At 29.4% G+C, this 17,271-nt stretch overlaps 1 protein-coding gene across 1 annotated transcript in view; it reads right to left on the bottom strand.

Annotated features, from left to right (window-relative positions):
- The window catches only part of LOC113002998 (alpha-tocopherol transfer protein-like), a 39,792-nt gene extending 24,156 nt beyond the window's left edge, over nt 1-15,636 (bottom strand). The window contains exons 1-4 of the mRNA XM_039459716.1: nt 15,349-15,636; nt 14,345-14,699; nt 10,162-10,525; nt 9,107-9,375 (exon numbers count right to left, since the gene is read on the bottom strand). Coding sequence (XP_039315650.1) covers nt 9,118-9,375; nt 10,162-10,525; nt 14,345-14,628 — 906 coding nt within the window. The 5' untranslated portion in view covers nt 14,629-14,699; nt 15,349-15,636 and the 3' untranslated portion in view covers nt 9,107-9,117. The remainder of the gene's footprint in view (nt 1-9,106; nt 9,376-10,161; nt 10,526-14,344; nt 14,700-15,348) is intronic.
- Nucleotides 15,637-17,271: the final 1,635 nt, after the last annotated feature.

Here is a 17,271-nt window from a genome sequence, read left to right as displayed (position 1 = left end):
TTAAATAAGACATTTTGAAGATGTTCTAAGGACGTCCTTTAAATATCTAGCAGATATTGGTGGTACGTTCCGAAAAGGTCCGCTATACATATATGTCAACAAAGTTGAGTATTTTTATTATTATCATTATTATCATTATTATTATAACACAAGAATTTTATAAATTATAAAATTATAAAGATAATTTTTCGTGTTAAAAAATATTTAACAAAAGATATATTTAACCATATATAAACATAAACTACAAATTTTGATAATATGAGAAGCTTTAATATACAGTATATAGCTTTTTAATAAAATATATTATTCGTTAATATTTAATATTTCATTATATATAATATTTAAATTATGTAATATTTAATACATATGTATAATACTATAACGATTAATTTAATATGCTATTTAATGGCTATTTTATTTGTGAGGAAAATCGTACTCAAAATATAAATAAATAATAACGTATATTATATCAAGTAAAATTTTTCTCAGAAAAAACGTTTTGGAACGTAAACTTAAAATATAAAGAAACCCACATAGCACGTAATATTGCAGTGATATCACAGCAATATCACTTTTACATTGCAATATTACAAATGAAATATTGCAGAAATATCACGAAATATTACTGTGATATCACAGTAATATCAAAATGTCCGCGAAAACGCATCACTGTAATATTACTGTGATATTTCATAGTAATATTACTGTCATATTTCAAAATATTTCTGTGATATTTAAATAATATTGCAAGAAATTAAATAAATAAATTATTTTACTTTATTTTATTTTTATTGTTATTCTTAATATTATTTTCATGTTGTTATATGTAATATATATTAGACATAGAAAAAATAATTATATTTATTAAAACAATACAATAATGTAAACGTAATAAATGTTTAACTTGCAAAAAAAATCTCTTGTATTCTTTTTCATTTTTGTTAAAGAAGATTCAATTTGAATTATAATTTTAATTTATGTTCAAGATTAAATAACAATACAAAATATTATTTACATGTAAAAATATAAAATTTTATTTACATGTAAAAATATAAAACAGCGTTCCACACGTACCCCTTGAAAAAAAAGTTGATAAACTTGTTTCAATAAACTGATTACTGATCAGTAACTGATGATGTTTTATCAGTTAACTGACAAAATATAATCCGTTACTGATCAGAAATCAGTTCATTAAAACAAGTTTATCAACTTTTTTTTTAAGGGACGTCACATTGGGAAAAAAATTAGAACGAGTATTCGCTTCCAAATTACAACAAGCAACGATTTTCTTTAAAATCTCACTGAAGTGTGAGCTGGTGAGTCGGCTCGGTCGGCCGCAGTGGCGTCTAGATATAACACCTGTGGCTGCACTTGACTCACGAGAAGGTCTCCAGCGGCGCAGCCACCTAGCGGTGGTGCCAGCACTCACTTGTTTGCGTGGAGTTTTATACACACGGCGGACTGCATAGCGGCTGTACACGCGCTCAGTTGTTTCGTCGTATGTTGTGACGGTCGGTGACCGAGCCGCAATATTATATACATACATATAATTAATGAACATTATAAAATACCTAATTAATGATAGAATATATATAATCATATTTTTTAATAGAGTTGAAAAAAAAATGAAATCTAAAGAAAAATTTGTTGGAAATTTAATATTTTAAAAAACTTGAAAAACCTTTTACTGTGGTGTTTAATAGTCTAATCAATATTAATGAATAAACTATTTCACAAAATAATGTACCGAGCAGTAAATATTAAACGACGTAAAAATGTATATTTTTTTCAAAAATTTCTAAATATACTTTAAAATATTTATTGCCAAGTGAATATTAAATGTGTATTAACAAAACTTTTTGTAAACTTTTTTTTTAAATACCTTATGATAAAAATTTTTTAAAATTAAAATCGATTTTTGTGCTCCTGTAAAAATTATAAATGGTAATAAGACAAATACAAAGGTTTTTCTGTAATTTTTTAATAAAATCATTATTGATCGAGTTGTAAAGCAATAATTAAATTGATAGATTACATAGAAGAGCGTACATTATAGTTTATACATATATACAGTTTAAGGGATAAACTAAGTAAATATCTAAACTAATAATAAAGTTAATTAACTCTTTTTCTTAACTTTCATTTTTATTCCACGAAAGGGCAAAGACATAATTATTTTATTTGTAAGTTGATTTCTTCTATAGGATACCGAAATTACTAAGAATATTAAGGATACTAAAAATATCGAAATTAATCAAAGAGATAGTGACGTTGCATTAATAAGACATAATAAAAACGTCATTTGACATTACTTTGTTCTTTGGAATTAAATATTGCAACAATATATTGCAATGATATCATTGGAATATTTTAATGTTATTATCACTGTGTAATATCACAGTAATATTTCTGCGATATTTCTGTGATATCAGTGGAATATTTCAATGTCATTATCACTGTGTAATATCACAGTAATATTTCTGTGATATTTCACAGTAATATGTAATATTTCTGTGATATTGCAATGATTCTGTGATATCACAGAAATATTACGTGCTATGTGGGAAGTAATTATACATCTAGCAGCAAGGTATATATATTTGATTTACAGAATCATATCTGTTTACATGATTCTGTGAATCAAATACATGTATACATTAAAATTCGATTTAATTATAATTTATGAAATCCTGTAATTTCGGATTGAAATGAATTTAACAAGTGAGTGCTGGCACCACCGCTAGGCGGCCACGCCGCGAGAGATCTTTTCGTGAGTCGAATGCGGCCACGGGCGTTATATCTAGGCGCCACCGCGGTCGACTTCCTAGCTCATAACTTCAGTAAGACTTTTAGGAGCTGCTTGTTGTAACCTCGAGACGAATACTCGCTTTCAGTCTTTTGTGACGTGTGTGTGGAACACGCTGTTCCACATAAATTTTTATAATTTTTACATGTAAATAACAATTTCTATTGTTATTTAATCTTGTACAAAAATTAAATATTTAATTCAAATTTAATCTTTCTTTAGTCCTTTTTAACGAAAAGGATACAAGAAATATTTTTTTGTAAATTAAACATTTATAACGTTTTATATTAATGTATTCTGTTTTAATAAATCTATCTGGGTTCCGATTTTATAATATTTTCAATCTGTCTTAACACCATATTTTCGGTGCAGAAATCTCGATCGATTCGGACTACTTTTTTTTAATCGGTTTTAATCGCACATTTTCGGCAGGGTTAATACTACTTTTACTAATAAATATTATTTTTTACTAAATAAAGTCCTAATCATGCAATATAAAATAATGTCCAAACAACGTCCATAAAAGTCCTTTTTATGTCCTGCTGAGACGTCCTAATGACGTCCATTTGACGTCAGAAGGCGGTACATTGTACGTCCGAAGGACGTTTACTAGACGTCTACAAGACACAATTGGTATGTCATCTGGACGTCAAGACATGTCCGACCGCGACGTCCATTGGACGTCCAAAGGACGTCCTTGTGTTGCGTGGGATATAGCTTATAAACAATAAAACAATTATTGAAAAACAGAAATATGATGAAACGTAAAATGAATAATATTCTTCAAAGGCTATCGAAAATTTTGCACAATTATTGTGTTACATCCAGCCTTAAGGAAAGAAAGGCAGGGAAGGATGCAACAAAAACTCTTTTATTCTCGTGACCGCACTAGTGGGATGTGCGGCGCGAGCCGAACGCACTTTTGATGATTCCGAAATTATGCGTCAACGTGTAATGACACGCTTTAATGCCTTTTCAGAATCGTACGATCGTTGGTCCTAATTTGAGTCAGAGAATTCAATCTCTATAACTCGGGATCGGACCGAGTGCAAGTCTTTTTAAGTCGGGAGGTTAGTGTGAGTACGAGGTGGCTTGATGAAATAAAATTTTACATTTAAACTTTTCTTTTAAAGAAGACTTAGCATATATTCTGATACTTGAAATTTACATATATAAGGTTTCTATAAGGTTGTTCAAAGAATTAGCAAATAAATACATAATCGGTTATTGTTATTTAATAGAAAAAGGAAAGCAGTATAACAAGGTGATCATTATCAACTAAAACAGGAGTACGTAATCAGTTAGTTTATTTGAAATATAAAACGATTAGGCAATGGTTATTCCAAAGATTAAAATTTAAGTACATTGTTTAATATGAAGTTAACATTATTTTTGAGGTTTGGAAACATTGAGAATTACAAGATAGAACATGATTAATTATCAAAAATACAAATATTTAAGAATTAATGTTAGTGTAAATTATCTATTATTATAAGTATAACGTTTAATTGAGAAAACTAAACAGTGCATATTGAATAATTGATCTAGAAACTATATATATATATATATGTATATATATATATATATATATATATTAAATTAACATAGGTACAAATGATTAATTTTGAAAACTTAAGCTATACGCATTATTATGTACACAGGAGGAGATGGAATTAATTAATTTCGGTTATGGAAATCGTAATTATGCGTTAAGATTCATTTTTTAACTATTGAATCAAATCAAAACCTAAGATTTAAGAATGGAAGTAAAACATCTAGAGGCGCGGTCGCGACTCGCGCCTATGTAGGAGAAGCGAGTCGCAGACCGACCCTCTTTTACGCGAGTCAGCGAGTTCCAAGCACGCGAGATTATCAGATCTCAGTAACGGCTGAACCGATCAAGTTCTGAGTAGTCTCAAACGATAGCTTGGCCCCGATTTGTATAATAAAAGTGTTTTTATTTTTTTTCTCCGTGCCATACGAGCGGAGATATCGCGACGCAAATCTAAATATTCATCTTTAATCTTTAAGAAACGTCGTCGTCGCCCTCAGGAATTCTCCCTTTCATATTTTCGACACGAGTGGCGCTGGCATACATCAGTCAGCCGTATGCGACTTGTGGTGTACTTGTGGTGTATGTGGTGTAGTACTTCTTGTCATCTTGTCATCATCATCATATCCGTCGTGACAGGTTCTTATTATAATCAGAAATATTTAAATAGTCCGTCAGTGGAGGAGACAGACATTGCGCTGCAAATAGATAATAAAATATCATTACAAGAACACGATGCCAATATTGAAAAAAATATAATATAACAATTGTCAACTTTGAACAATCCGTTTTTCATGAAAGCTATGGAAGAGTACATGTCATGTGAATTATATAAAAACGATACGGCGGATGCTCGTATGCATAATACTCATAATTCCAAAGCAAGGTCAGATACATAATTTAAACGTGTATATATATATATATATATATATATATATATATATATTATCTTTTCAAAAAAAGGTAAAAAAAAGCGCCTATGTGTGTTGCGCGCAACTTATCTTGAAATTGTGTAATCTAATAAAAATGATATACGTTTATTAAAAAAAAATGTGTGAAATCTTTTAAAGTGCGCCTATTATAAAGAGAATATACTTTTCAACAAAATTAAAGTAGTAGTATTTGTATTTTCTTTGAAAAACTTCTATTCTACCTAACTCAACTGGTAGTATCTTCAACTGTTATACAAATTCCACGTGGTACTATCTCTGTATTGTCATTGAAAAATCTTTGTATTTTAATAATTCAAGTAATAGCATATTTAATTTTAATAAGTTTCAATGGAATATATAACATTCAATTTAAAAGATTAAAGAGGAAACGGTACAAAATGAGAAAATTTTATTGAAATAAAAAATTTTTGATGTACAAAAACATGGTGCACTTTAAAGATTTCACACATTTTTTTTTTTAATAAACGTATATCATTTTTATTAGATTACACAATTTCAAGATAAGTTGCGCGCAACACACATAGGCGCTTTTTTTTACCTTTTTTTTGAAAAGGTAATATATGTATATATATATATATATATATATATATATATATATATATATATATACAGGGTGTCAGGTAACGATCGCCCGTGGTTTCGTGGATTGATAGATCAAGTAAAACTGAGCAGAAAAGTCCTTTACCATTTTTTAATATTTGCCATAGTTAACGAAATAAAAATTAATAAAGTCTGCGAATAAGCGCGTATCACCGCGCGCAAGGACCGCCCGCCGGTCGCCGAGACGTAGGCAGCCGCGGCTGTAGGCGCGGCGCTGTGCGGTGAGGAGGGAAAACAGCTACTGCTTTTCCTTCCTCACCGCACAGCGCCGCGCCTACAGCCGCGGCTGCCTACGTCTCGGCGACCGGCGGGCGGTCCTTGCGCGCGGTGATACGCGCTTATTCGCAGACTTTATTAATTTTTATTTCGTTAACTATGGCAAATATTAAAAAGTGGTAAAGGACTTTTCTACTCAGTTTTACTTGATTTATCAATCCACGAAACCACGGGCGATCGTTACCTGACACCCTGTATATATATACAGGGTGTCCCAGACCAATGTATAAATATTACTACGATAAGGTAGAAGAGATCAAGATAAATCAAAAAGTCTAATAACAGTTTGCGATATTTGCAATAATTTTCGTGTAATAAAATATTAAAGTCAGCCAAATAAGAGCGCGCGGAGAGGCAAACAGTTGGTCGCCTGAGCCGTAAGACCGCCCGGCTCGACACGGTGCGGTGCCAAGCTATCCTTTACCTCGCCGCGCGCCACTTACCGTCGCCAACAATCGGGCCGCAGTGGGCGGTCCTACGGCTCAGACGAGCGACCGCTTGTCTCTCCGCGCGCTCTTATTCGGCTGACCTTAATATTTTATTACTCAAAAATTATTGCAAATATCGTAAAATGGTATTAGACTTTTTCATTTATCTCGATCCCTTCTACCTCATCGTGATAATCTTTATACATTGGTCTGGGACACCCTGTATATATATATATATACACGTTTAAATTATGTATCTGACCTTGCTTTGGAATTATGAGTATTATGCATACGAGCATCTGCCGTATCGTTTTTATATAATTCACATGACGTGTACTCTTCCATAGTTTTCATGAAAAACGGATTATTCTCACGTACATTGAGTTTGTTTCAGTTTCGTATCGTTCTTAACCGTTTCTTGCTTTTTCCATTTTTTACATTTACACAGAGATTTAGGAAATATTTAGAGGGAAAGTCGGGAATTGTCTAAAATTAGAATTGCTGTATTAATCCAAAATAAAAATAATAATATTGGGAACAAGGAGCTGGGACATGAACGGCTGTGATTGCTCATTAGCGATTGATTCCTGGCGAGTTGAATGGAAAATTGAAGTAAAACCGAAAAAGAGAAAAAAGGAAAAAACTTACTTATTAGTTAGACGAGAAGAGAAAGGGAAGAAACTATGGAAATCTGCGGGTTGAAAAATGCTTGACGCAGCGCAGGCTGTCCGCTCTGGGGGATGCTTCAATGGTGGGCTGCTCGAAGTTTTAATGTATGTGATTCTTAAGTACAGATTCTAAGTTCAAAACGATTTTGAAAATAACGCGCACAGCTTCGATACTTGCAACGCGTGGATGTGAGTGCGAACTTGAATGCTCGAGGCGTTCGAAATTGCGCATTTTATAGGGCTTAGGAAAAGAGCGTGGGGTTAGTTTAGTAGGTGAGATAAAGATTTGATTGGGTAAAGCTTTTTGAGCTTTTTCCCTTTCTTTGGAGATTCTTTGTTGTCGAAATTTTGAGCTTATTCGTTGGGTAGTTCACCAACGCTCACCACCAATCATCTTCTCGGATGATCTCTCGTTGACTAATTTTCCATCTTCTCCTGATTTTTCTTAACTTTAAGAGGGGCGAGCAGTTGCATCACTCAATCGCTTAAGGGATTCGTTATCTTACGGTTTCTCTTCTTGGAACGTTCGGTCTCGATTTTTTATATAGCCGCGTCCGTTTATTTGGGACTTGCTTTTCACATGAATCATCTTTCCGTTTGTGATGAAACATAGGTTTGAACAAACAAGGCCGGGGTTGTAAATTTTGATTTTATAGTTTTATAGTTTCCGTCCGGCGTCGCGACTCAATCTTATCTCTGATTGTTGCCAGACTTTAATAGCGTTTAGATTTTTTCTCTTTCGAGTCCAGGCTTTGTTCGTTCATATGAATTATTAAATAAGCATCGTTGCTTGTAATTTTGTCGTCGCATGATTTCTCCTTTTTTGCTTCTATTTATTGCTCCGGATGTAATATGTGGCCATTATATATATATTCCGAGAACAATGTTTGATTTTTTTCTTATAATAGCCGGGTGATAGTGTTATTTGTAAAAGAGAAATCGTGGAGTTCCAGGTATAAGTATTATAAATTTTACAGACAATCCCTTAGCTTGTTTCGCATAATTCATATGATGGATGCGAAAAGGGAAATCGTGAAATCCTCCGGATGTAACAATTGATATGCCAATAGGACAAATAAAAGTCAAATACAAAGTATAATGATTGTTACACAAAAGTATTTTTAATATGTATTTATTTCATTTTTGTATAAATAGTACATTTCTTGATATCTTTTATCCAAAAACTTTTTCATGTTTAATATTTTGTATTAATTGAGAGAACGTTACAATATTAGACACGCTAAGGTATTTCAAAGAGAAAACTGGTTTAAAATTTTTTAAAATTTGAAACATTTTTTTGGATTTCTATTAGAATATCTATTATAATAAAAATAACTTTTAACTTAGATTACATCGAAATATTTTAAATAAAGTGTAAAAATAGGCTAAAAGACTAAAAAAGGATAAAACACACCATCCACTTTGGAAAGATACAGGTCCACCCGACTATAGAGGAGGAGGGGCGTTTATGTTATCAACTGAACTTTCACTTATTACTGTACAATACATGATTAAAGAAATACGATGACCTTATTTGGCCAATACGTCTTTACTATCAATAATTTTTTTTATATTAATGAAAAAGTAGGCGATCTTTTCCGTTCACCATCTAAATCGTCTATTAAATTATTCAAAATAAAAAAATCATTAAGGTTTTCAATCCCATAATCTATTACACTATACATCTATTACCTACAATATTATAAAGTACGAAGTACAAAATAATATTTATTATAAAAAGAAATCACATACAAGAATGCAATAATCAATTAAATAACCGTACTTGTATATATAAATCGTTATAGTTTTAAATAAGATTATACCTACAGCTTCATTAATCTATATCGAGTTTTCTAAAGTTACCCTCTACACCGAACAAATCACTCGCTGACTTGCTCTTGCCAATTCTCAACGCTTCGTTAACACGCCCGGTTGCTTCGTCCTGCAAGAACCATTCACGATAGTCTTCGAGTCGCTTCACTTGAATTTCGTCTAATTCATGTATTGAACTTTCTGATCCAACCGTCTCGTTCGGCAGCGCGTCTATCGGAATGTATTTGGAAAGGCTTTCCAATGATGAATGAAAATGCATCTAGAAGAGTTAAATAAATTTAGAAAATCTTATTCCAATTATAGTAATAATAAAACTTTAAGTTAACTTTTAAAATTAAAATTTTAATGTTATACGAGGAAACAGATATTTCTACGTTTATCGGTAACGATCAAAAACCACCTTATTTGCATAATTCTAAGTTTATTTAAATTTATAAAAATACAATTAAAGTAATTGTATTAAATAATTAAACGAAAAAAATTTTTTGATCAAGACGGATCTTGGTGCTTAATAATATTTCTGTGAATTTTTACAATTTCCGGAGTTTATGCAAGCTGCGCGTCGATTGCGTGTTCCCAATGAGAAATGACAGGTTGAAAAGACGTCAAATAAACGTCTATAAACGTTGATTTGACATCTTTTCAACCTGTCATTTCTCAATAGATTGGTATTGAAACATAATTATAAACAGAAGCTGGAATACATAATATCATAAATTAAATTGGCAAGCAATTTAATTAATAATACTTTGCTAACAAGCATCTTAATACGTTGTAAAGAATATTCTTCATATTGCAAAAAATATTCTGATTGAAGTGATATTTAAAATAAAAAAATGTCGTTTCTCTTCACTTGTGCACATTATCGATCTTAATCTTATTTATGGTTTAGAATTGTTTATTATTGTTTACAAATAGTGGTTTTTGACGTTACAGAATTATTGGATTGCTATTATTTAATTAACGCATTTTTTAATAATGCGGATATTGATGATAAATAATTACAATGAAACTTATTTTCAATAAAATTAATAGTTATATTTACCATGTCTATCATCTCTTTCTTCATAAAAGGTTTGACAATATTCATGAGCAATTCCATGGCAGGTGATACGTTCATGACATGGATTTCTTTTAGACGCACTGGCATTGCCTCTTGAACATAGTATAAAGCTTTCTTGGCTGCCAATGGACTTATTCTCGCGACATGACCAAAAGATAGTTTATCAGCATTGCCAATAAAGACAAAACCATTGTTTGTACCATTCGTTAGAAAAAGAATGTCGCATAACATGAAGAAATATTTGACCACTGCATTCAAGTTAAAGTGAGAAGGATCACCATCCACAAATGTTGCATACATCATCGCGTAACCTTCTTTCGTTACTCCACTTAGAGGGGAATAAGCCCTTTTAAAATCAAATTGATTTATCTCAATTTATTAATATATCAGAAGGAATGAAAAATATTAATAAAAATATTCTTCATTACCGTTAAAAATTTACATTTAAATTTAGTATAATTAGTGTATCTATATATTTTGTAAAATTTATTTTATTTACCTGCATATTATTTTATTTTTCTGCACATTTTTCAAAATGTGTATATTTAATACATCAAATAATATAAATTAGTGATTTTATATACATGACGTTACGTCTATCTACATATCAATACAAATATAACAGTTTGTGAGAGTTGTCATAGTTTGCAAGAGTTGTACATGCATGCATGCATGTATATATATGTGTATATATGTATATATATAAATATAAATAAATAAATATATATATATATGTATATATATATATATATATGTATGTACACAGGGGTTGGACAAAATAATATGAACACTTATTCTGACATCGAAAAATAGGCGTAATTCAAGAGAGTGTAACTTTGTCAAAAATAATTGTAAAAAAATTTAAAAAAAAGCATTTTAAAACTGGAAATCTTTAGTTTTGAAATTGATAAGTCATTAAACAATTTACAAATTGTTTACGAAGTTTCACGAATTTAAATGGAGATATGTCAAATCTCAAAATTTTTTACAAACTTTGCAAAGCTCCACGACGCAAAATAAAAATTGCACGCAAATGCGGTTTACAGCATTCAAAAGCGTAAATCTTTACTTTTAATTTGCATTTTTGATGAGCGTTGTACGATTTTTTTTACTGAGTTAGGCAACACTGAAGCAAAAATGTCACTTTTGCTTCAATGTTGTATAATTCAGTGAGTAAAAATCGTACAACGCTCAACAAAAATGCAAATTAAAGGTAAAGATTTACGCTTTCGAGTGCTGTAAACCGCATTTGTGTGCGATTTTTAATTCACGTCAAATAAACTTGTAAAATACATAATAAATTTTGCTGCATCTTTATTTTTATTTGTACAGCTCCGTAAAAAATCAATATACGTTTTCAAAGTCAATATTAAAATTGTATGTAGAAACATTAGGTTGTAAAATGCGTTTTAAAACATTTGATTTATTATTTTTGTTGATTTATCATGTTACACATTTTTTTGGAGAGTAACTGTAGGTGATCTTTTAATTTTGCTGTTAAACGCTCATTTAATCTTTTCTGAAATCGATACTTAAACTTAGTAAAAAAAAAGCATAAAACGATCTTCTAGGCCTCATTTTAAAGGGCGAAACCTTTTGATTATTTAAGTTGATTTTTCTCAAAGATTTTTTTACACTTGAAAGTAAAGGAAAAAATTAAAAAAAAAGATCATTTTTGCTTCAGTGTTGCCAAACTCAGTGAAAAAAAATCGTACAACGCTTATTAAAAACGCAAATTAAAAGTAAAGATGCATGCTTTTGAATGTTGTAAACCGCATTTGCGTGCAATTTTTATTTTGTGTCGTTTTGCAAAGTTTGTAAAATGTTTTGAGATTTGACGCGTTTCCATTTAAATCCGTGTAACTTCGTAAACAATCTGTAAGTCGTTTAATGACTTTCAAAACTAATCATTTCAAAACTAAAGATTTCAAGCTTTAAAATGCTTTTTTTTAAATTTTTTATTATTATTTTTGACAAAATCACACTTTCTTGAATTACGCCTATTTTTCGGAGTCAGAGTAGGTGTTTATATTATTTTGTTTAACTCCTCTGCGTGTATGTGTGTGTGTGTGTGTGTGTGTGTGTGTATGGGGGCATTCCACGTAAAAGAGATCCACCTAAATATAAACTGTTTGGGATTTTGTAAATGATAATGAAAACATGTTAGTGGACGTATTGTATAAGGTTAACGATAAAAAAAGTAAGCATTATATGCTTTACATCAAAGATATTGAAGGCTATCGTTTAAATTAAAAAAAATTTTTTTTTTAACATTTGTAGCTAAAATTAAAAAATTTTTAGATACATGATTTTTTTAGAATTTTTTCCGTACTTTCAGATAAAAATATTAATTTTAGTGGCAAAAATTTAATAGTATTAAAAAAAGTAATTTTTTAGTTTTAAATAAAAAAATGAACAATTTTATCCATTTTTAAAAATCTGAAAAAGTTCTCAAAAATACTTTAATACACGTAAAATATTGCACCATAAAACAAATTTTGGGATCGCAATAGGATCCTTTCAAAAACAAATATTTTTTTTAATACAAAATTATAATTCTAGCCAAAAGCTAGATAATATCAATTTTTATTGACCAATTATTTAGTACTACGTAAATAATATATTTCTAACAAATAACTATAAAATAAAAAATAGTTGTGACGTCTGCATTATATATTATTTAGACTTATTTATTTTTTTTCTTTATTTTTTTGGAAAAAAGTTTTGTTTCTCAAAACTGAATTTTTTTTTTAATTAATTGATTTTCTTTCGCAGAAATAATTGCATGATATTTTAATGCACCCGGAATCGTTTTTGCTAATGCAAATCTTAGTTCCAAAATCTTACTTAATTTGTCTTCGAAGTAAATAAAAGTGTTGTCTTTTTCATATCATTTTCAGCCAATGTATACAATACTTCAGCATTGAGGATTACACTTCCTTGTAAAGTTAGCTTTTTTGACTAATCGTTTAAAATTTCCAATACTATCACAGAGACCTTTTCCATGTGCTGTAGTAAAGAAGTACCATTCGGTCGTGATATCAAAAAATCTTGCGCATAGTAAAACAAATTATAATTCTTAAATTATAATTACTAAATTAAAATTTACTTTACCATGTGCGTGATTTTTTTGGTATCACGGCCGAATGGCACTTCTTTGCTACAGCATATGGAAAATGTATCTGTGATGGTACTGTTGGAAATTTTAAACAATTAGTAAAAAAAGCTACTTAACAAAAAAGTGTAATTTTCAATATTGAAGTATTGTACACGTTAGCTAAAAATGATATAAAAAAGACAAAAATTTTATTTAGTTCGAAGACAAATCACGACAAATTAAGTGAGTTTTTGGAACCAATATCGCATTAGCAAAAACAATTCCGGGTACATTAAAATATCATGCAATTATTCCTGCAAGACAAGATCAATTAATTTAAAAAAAATCCATTTTTGATAAGAAACAAGACTTTTTTCTAAAAAAATAACAAAAATAAGTAAGTCTAAGTAATATATAATGCAAACGTCACAAATATTTTTTATTTTATAGTTATTTGTTAGAAATATGTTATTTACGTAATACTAAATAATTGGCCAATAAAAATTGATATTATCTAGCTTTTGGCTAAAATTATAATTTTGTATTGAAAAAAATATTTGTTTTTGAAAGGATTTCATTGCAATTCCAAAATTTGTTTTATGTGCGATATTCTATGTGTATGAAGTATTTTTGAGAATTTTTACAGATTTTTAAAAATAGATAAAATTGTTTATTTTTTTATTTAAAACTAAAAAACTACTATTTTTGATACTACTAAATTTTTGTCACTAAAATTAATATTTTTATATAAAAGTATGGAAAAAATTCTAAAAAAATTATGTATTTAAAAATTTTTTAATTTTAGCTACAAATGTTAAAAAAAACATTTTTTTTTAAATTTAAACAATAGCCTTCAATATCTTTGATGCAAGGCATACAATGCTTACTTTTTAACCTTGTACAATACGACCACTGACATGTTTTTATTATCATTTTAAAAATCTCAAACGTTTTATTTTTAGGTAGACACCTTTTACGTAGAATGCCACATATATATGTATAATACATATATAAATTTACACTATTACTATGGTATATTATTTCACTAATATGGATAAAATCGCTCACATGACTTTGAAGACTTGTCGTAGCTCTTTTTCACCGAGTGGATCCCGATTGCCAAAAAATTCTGGTAAATGCGTCCTAGTCGTATAATAATTCTCGATTGTATTTTTAGCTGCTTCTATGTGATAATAATTACTGTGAAGGAACAAAGCGAGAAAACTATCCTCAATTTTTGGTAAGTGGGGTTGTTTCTCGCACCATTCTCTCAGTGATTGTATATCGGATAACTTCAATTGAGGATTCTTTTTCATTTCCTCCTCTAATGTGATTTTTCTTATCATTGACATTGAAACGCAGTTTGAATTACAATAACTAATATATTTAACTATATCGGATTGTGTTTGAGTAGACAAAATCTCTAGAAAAAAAATTGATTATAAGTTAGCTTTTCCTATTTTAAATTTATTGAACAATATTTGAGATAAAAAGTTCCAAAAAACTGTTTAATTATTGGTTCTATAATAAGAAATTTTTTAAATAAATAATTTTTATAAAAAATTATTTTTTAAACAATAATTAATCAAAAATTAATCATGCAAAGCATTAATAATAATGTATAATTTATATCTAATTATATTATATTTTTAGAATATTTCAATTATTATTTCTTGATCAAGAGTTAAATAGAAACTTGAGAGAAATTATTGTGTTGTAATTATAATATATATTACTTGTTATTTCAAAAAAGTATTTAAAACGGTATTAAAAAATGCCTTAAGAAATAAAGTTTTTTCTGAAGTTTTTTTGCAATTTTACTTCGAAAACATTAAAGAGATGATTAAATCTTTATTTGATTTGATTTTAAACACATTGCATCGTTATATCTTCGTATTACACACAATTCAAATATTCTAAAAATTAACATATTTACATTTTAAAACAATATTTTTTTAATTAACCGGTGTGAATATGATTAATAATTATTATTATATGCATACAGAGTTCATGATGATTAACGTGCCTGAATTAATTGTGGCTCGTATATAAATATTAACGAATTTTATTACCTATGAAAGATTACTTCAATATCTATTATCAATGGGCACTTTTCCTTTCCTTCACAACACTTTCTTTCGTGCTTTAATGTAATATCTTTAATGTTAGTCCAGGTATACTACCGAGCACTAACTTAGCGAGACTAACTGCTGGAACCAGCTTACTGCTGCAGATGCGAATTTGATTTGTAGTGTAAAAAAGATTTAATTAGAGTAGCGTCTAGAAAATTATGTATTACGACATAAATAATTTCTATGATCACAATACTATTATGATGCACATCCGTATGAGCGTCAAGGTTTCAACGCTTACTTTGTGGCTGACAAACAACTGAAAAAACTCTCAATTAATTGTAATGATGTATGTGCACATATATGTTTGCATATAATAAGTCGTACTATTCTTTTCAGTAACTTATTTACGTAACAATTCTTAGTATAGTTTTATGCGTGCATATTATTTATCGCAAAGCATAATAAAATCAAAATAATTAAATTATAATATAAATCTATTTTTGTAATTATAATGTACAAATGTTGATATAACAGTTATAAACAGTAAACAATTGTTAAATAACCAAAATATGATAAAAAGCAAAATCAATTTTATTCTTTAAAGGACCATCGGAAATTTCACACAATTATTGACATACAGAGAGCAAATAAGAGTTAAACGCAAAGTATAATAATTATTACACAAAAGTATTTTTAATATGCATTTATTTAATTGCCATTTAAATTGTACATTTTTTTATATTTCTTACTTAAAAACTTTTTCGTGTTTAATATTTTTTATTGATTGGAAGAACGTTAAAATATTAGACACTCTAAGTTTTTTAAATAGATACCTGGTTTAAAATTTTTAAAATTTGAAACTTTTTTCTGAATTTGTATTTGAATATCTATTATAAGGAAAATAACTTAGATTACATTGAAATATTTGAAATAAAATCTAAAAATAAGTTTAAAGACTAAAAAAGCTAAAAATACATGATGGGCCACTTTGGCAATACACAAGTCCATCTGACCAGAGGAGGAGGGAGCGTTGATGTCATCAGCTCGACTTTCACTTATTACTGTATAATACACAATTGAAGAAACACAACGACCTTATTTGGTCGATACGTCCTCACTAGCGACATTTTTTTTTTTTTTTAAGAAAAAGTAAGTCGATCTTTTCTGTTCACCGCTTACTGACTTATTTAAAATAAAAAAATCATTGGAGTCTTCAATGCCTCCCATAATCTATGCGAAGGATTATTTCGGATAGTTTAGAATTACACTATGCATCTATTACGTACAATATTATAAAGTATGAAATACAAAATAATAGAGTAAAGTTAGTATATACGCCGTAGCTAGCGAAAATTTAATTTATCAAGTATTATTTACTATGTTTAAGAAAAATAAATTATGCTAATAAAAACTTATTCATACTGTTTGTTATTATAAGAAAAATTTTAAATATGAAATTTCTTTTCTTATACTTGAAAAAAAAAACTTAAAAAAACCCTTGCATTTTTATCATATAAAAAAAGTGGCGGGATTTACGACTACTCATGTGTAAGATACACGGCACATCGATTATTTACAACTATTATAACATTTACATATATGATATAAAATAACATAATGACTTACAAAATGTGTTTACAAAGTTTAGTAGCGAATAAAAACAGTAAATATGTTTACCGATTGTTCGCGAATCGAGCTTTGCTAGCTCGAGTTCGGCGGAACGAGCGGCTGATTCCGCTCCGCGTGAACGCGTGATGTGCGTGCGAGAGAGAGGCACTTATGAGCAGCGCGGTTAGGAAGAAGGAGAACGCCTGACTCACAATCAGCGCAGGCAGGAGAGTGAGAGCGTTCGGACGAAGGCGAGGAAGCGGCAAACGAAAAAGAGCGCGAGCGTGAGGATGAGTGTATATGGAATGAGAA

This window comes from Solenopsis invicta, chromosome 2 (assembly GCF_016802725.1).
Source record: "Solenopsis invicta isolate M01_SB chromosome 2, UNIL_Sinv_3.0, whole genome shotgun sequence".
Taxonomy (NCBI): domain Eukaryota; kingdom Metazoa; phylum Arthropoda; class Insecta; order Hymenoptera; family Formicidae; genus Solenopsis; species Solenopsis invicta.
The sequence above is the reverse complement of the archived record's forward strand: the minus strand, read 5'-3'. Positions and strand labels throughout refer to the sequence as shown.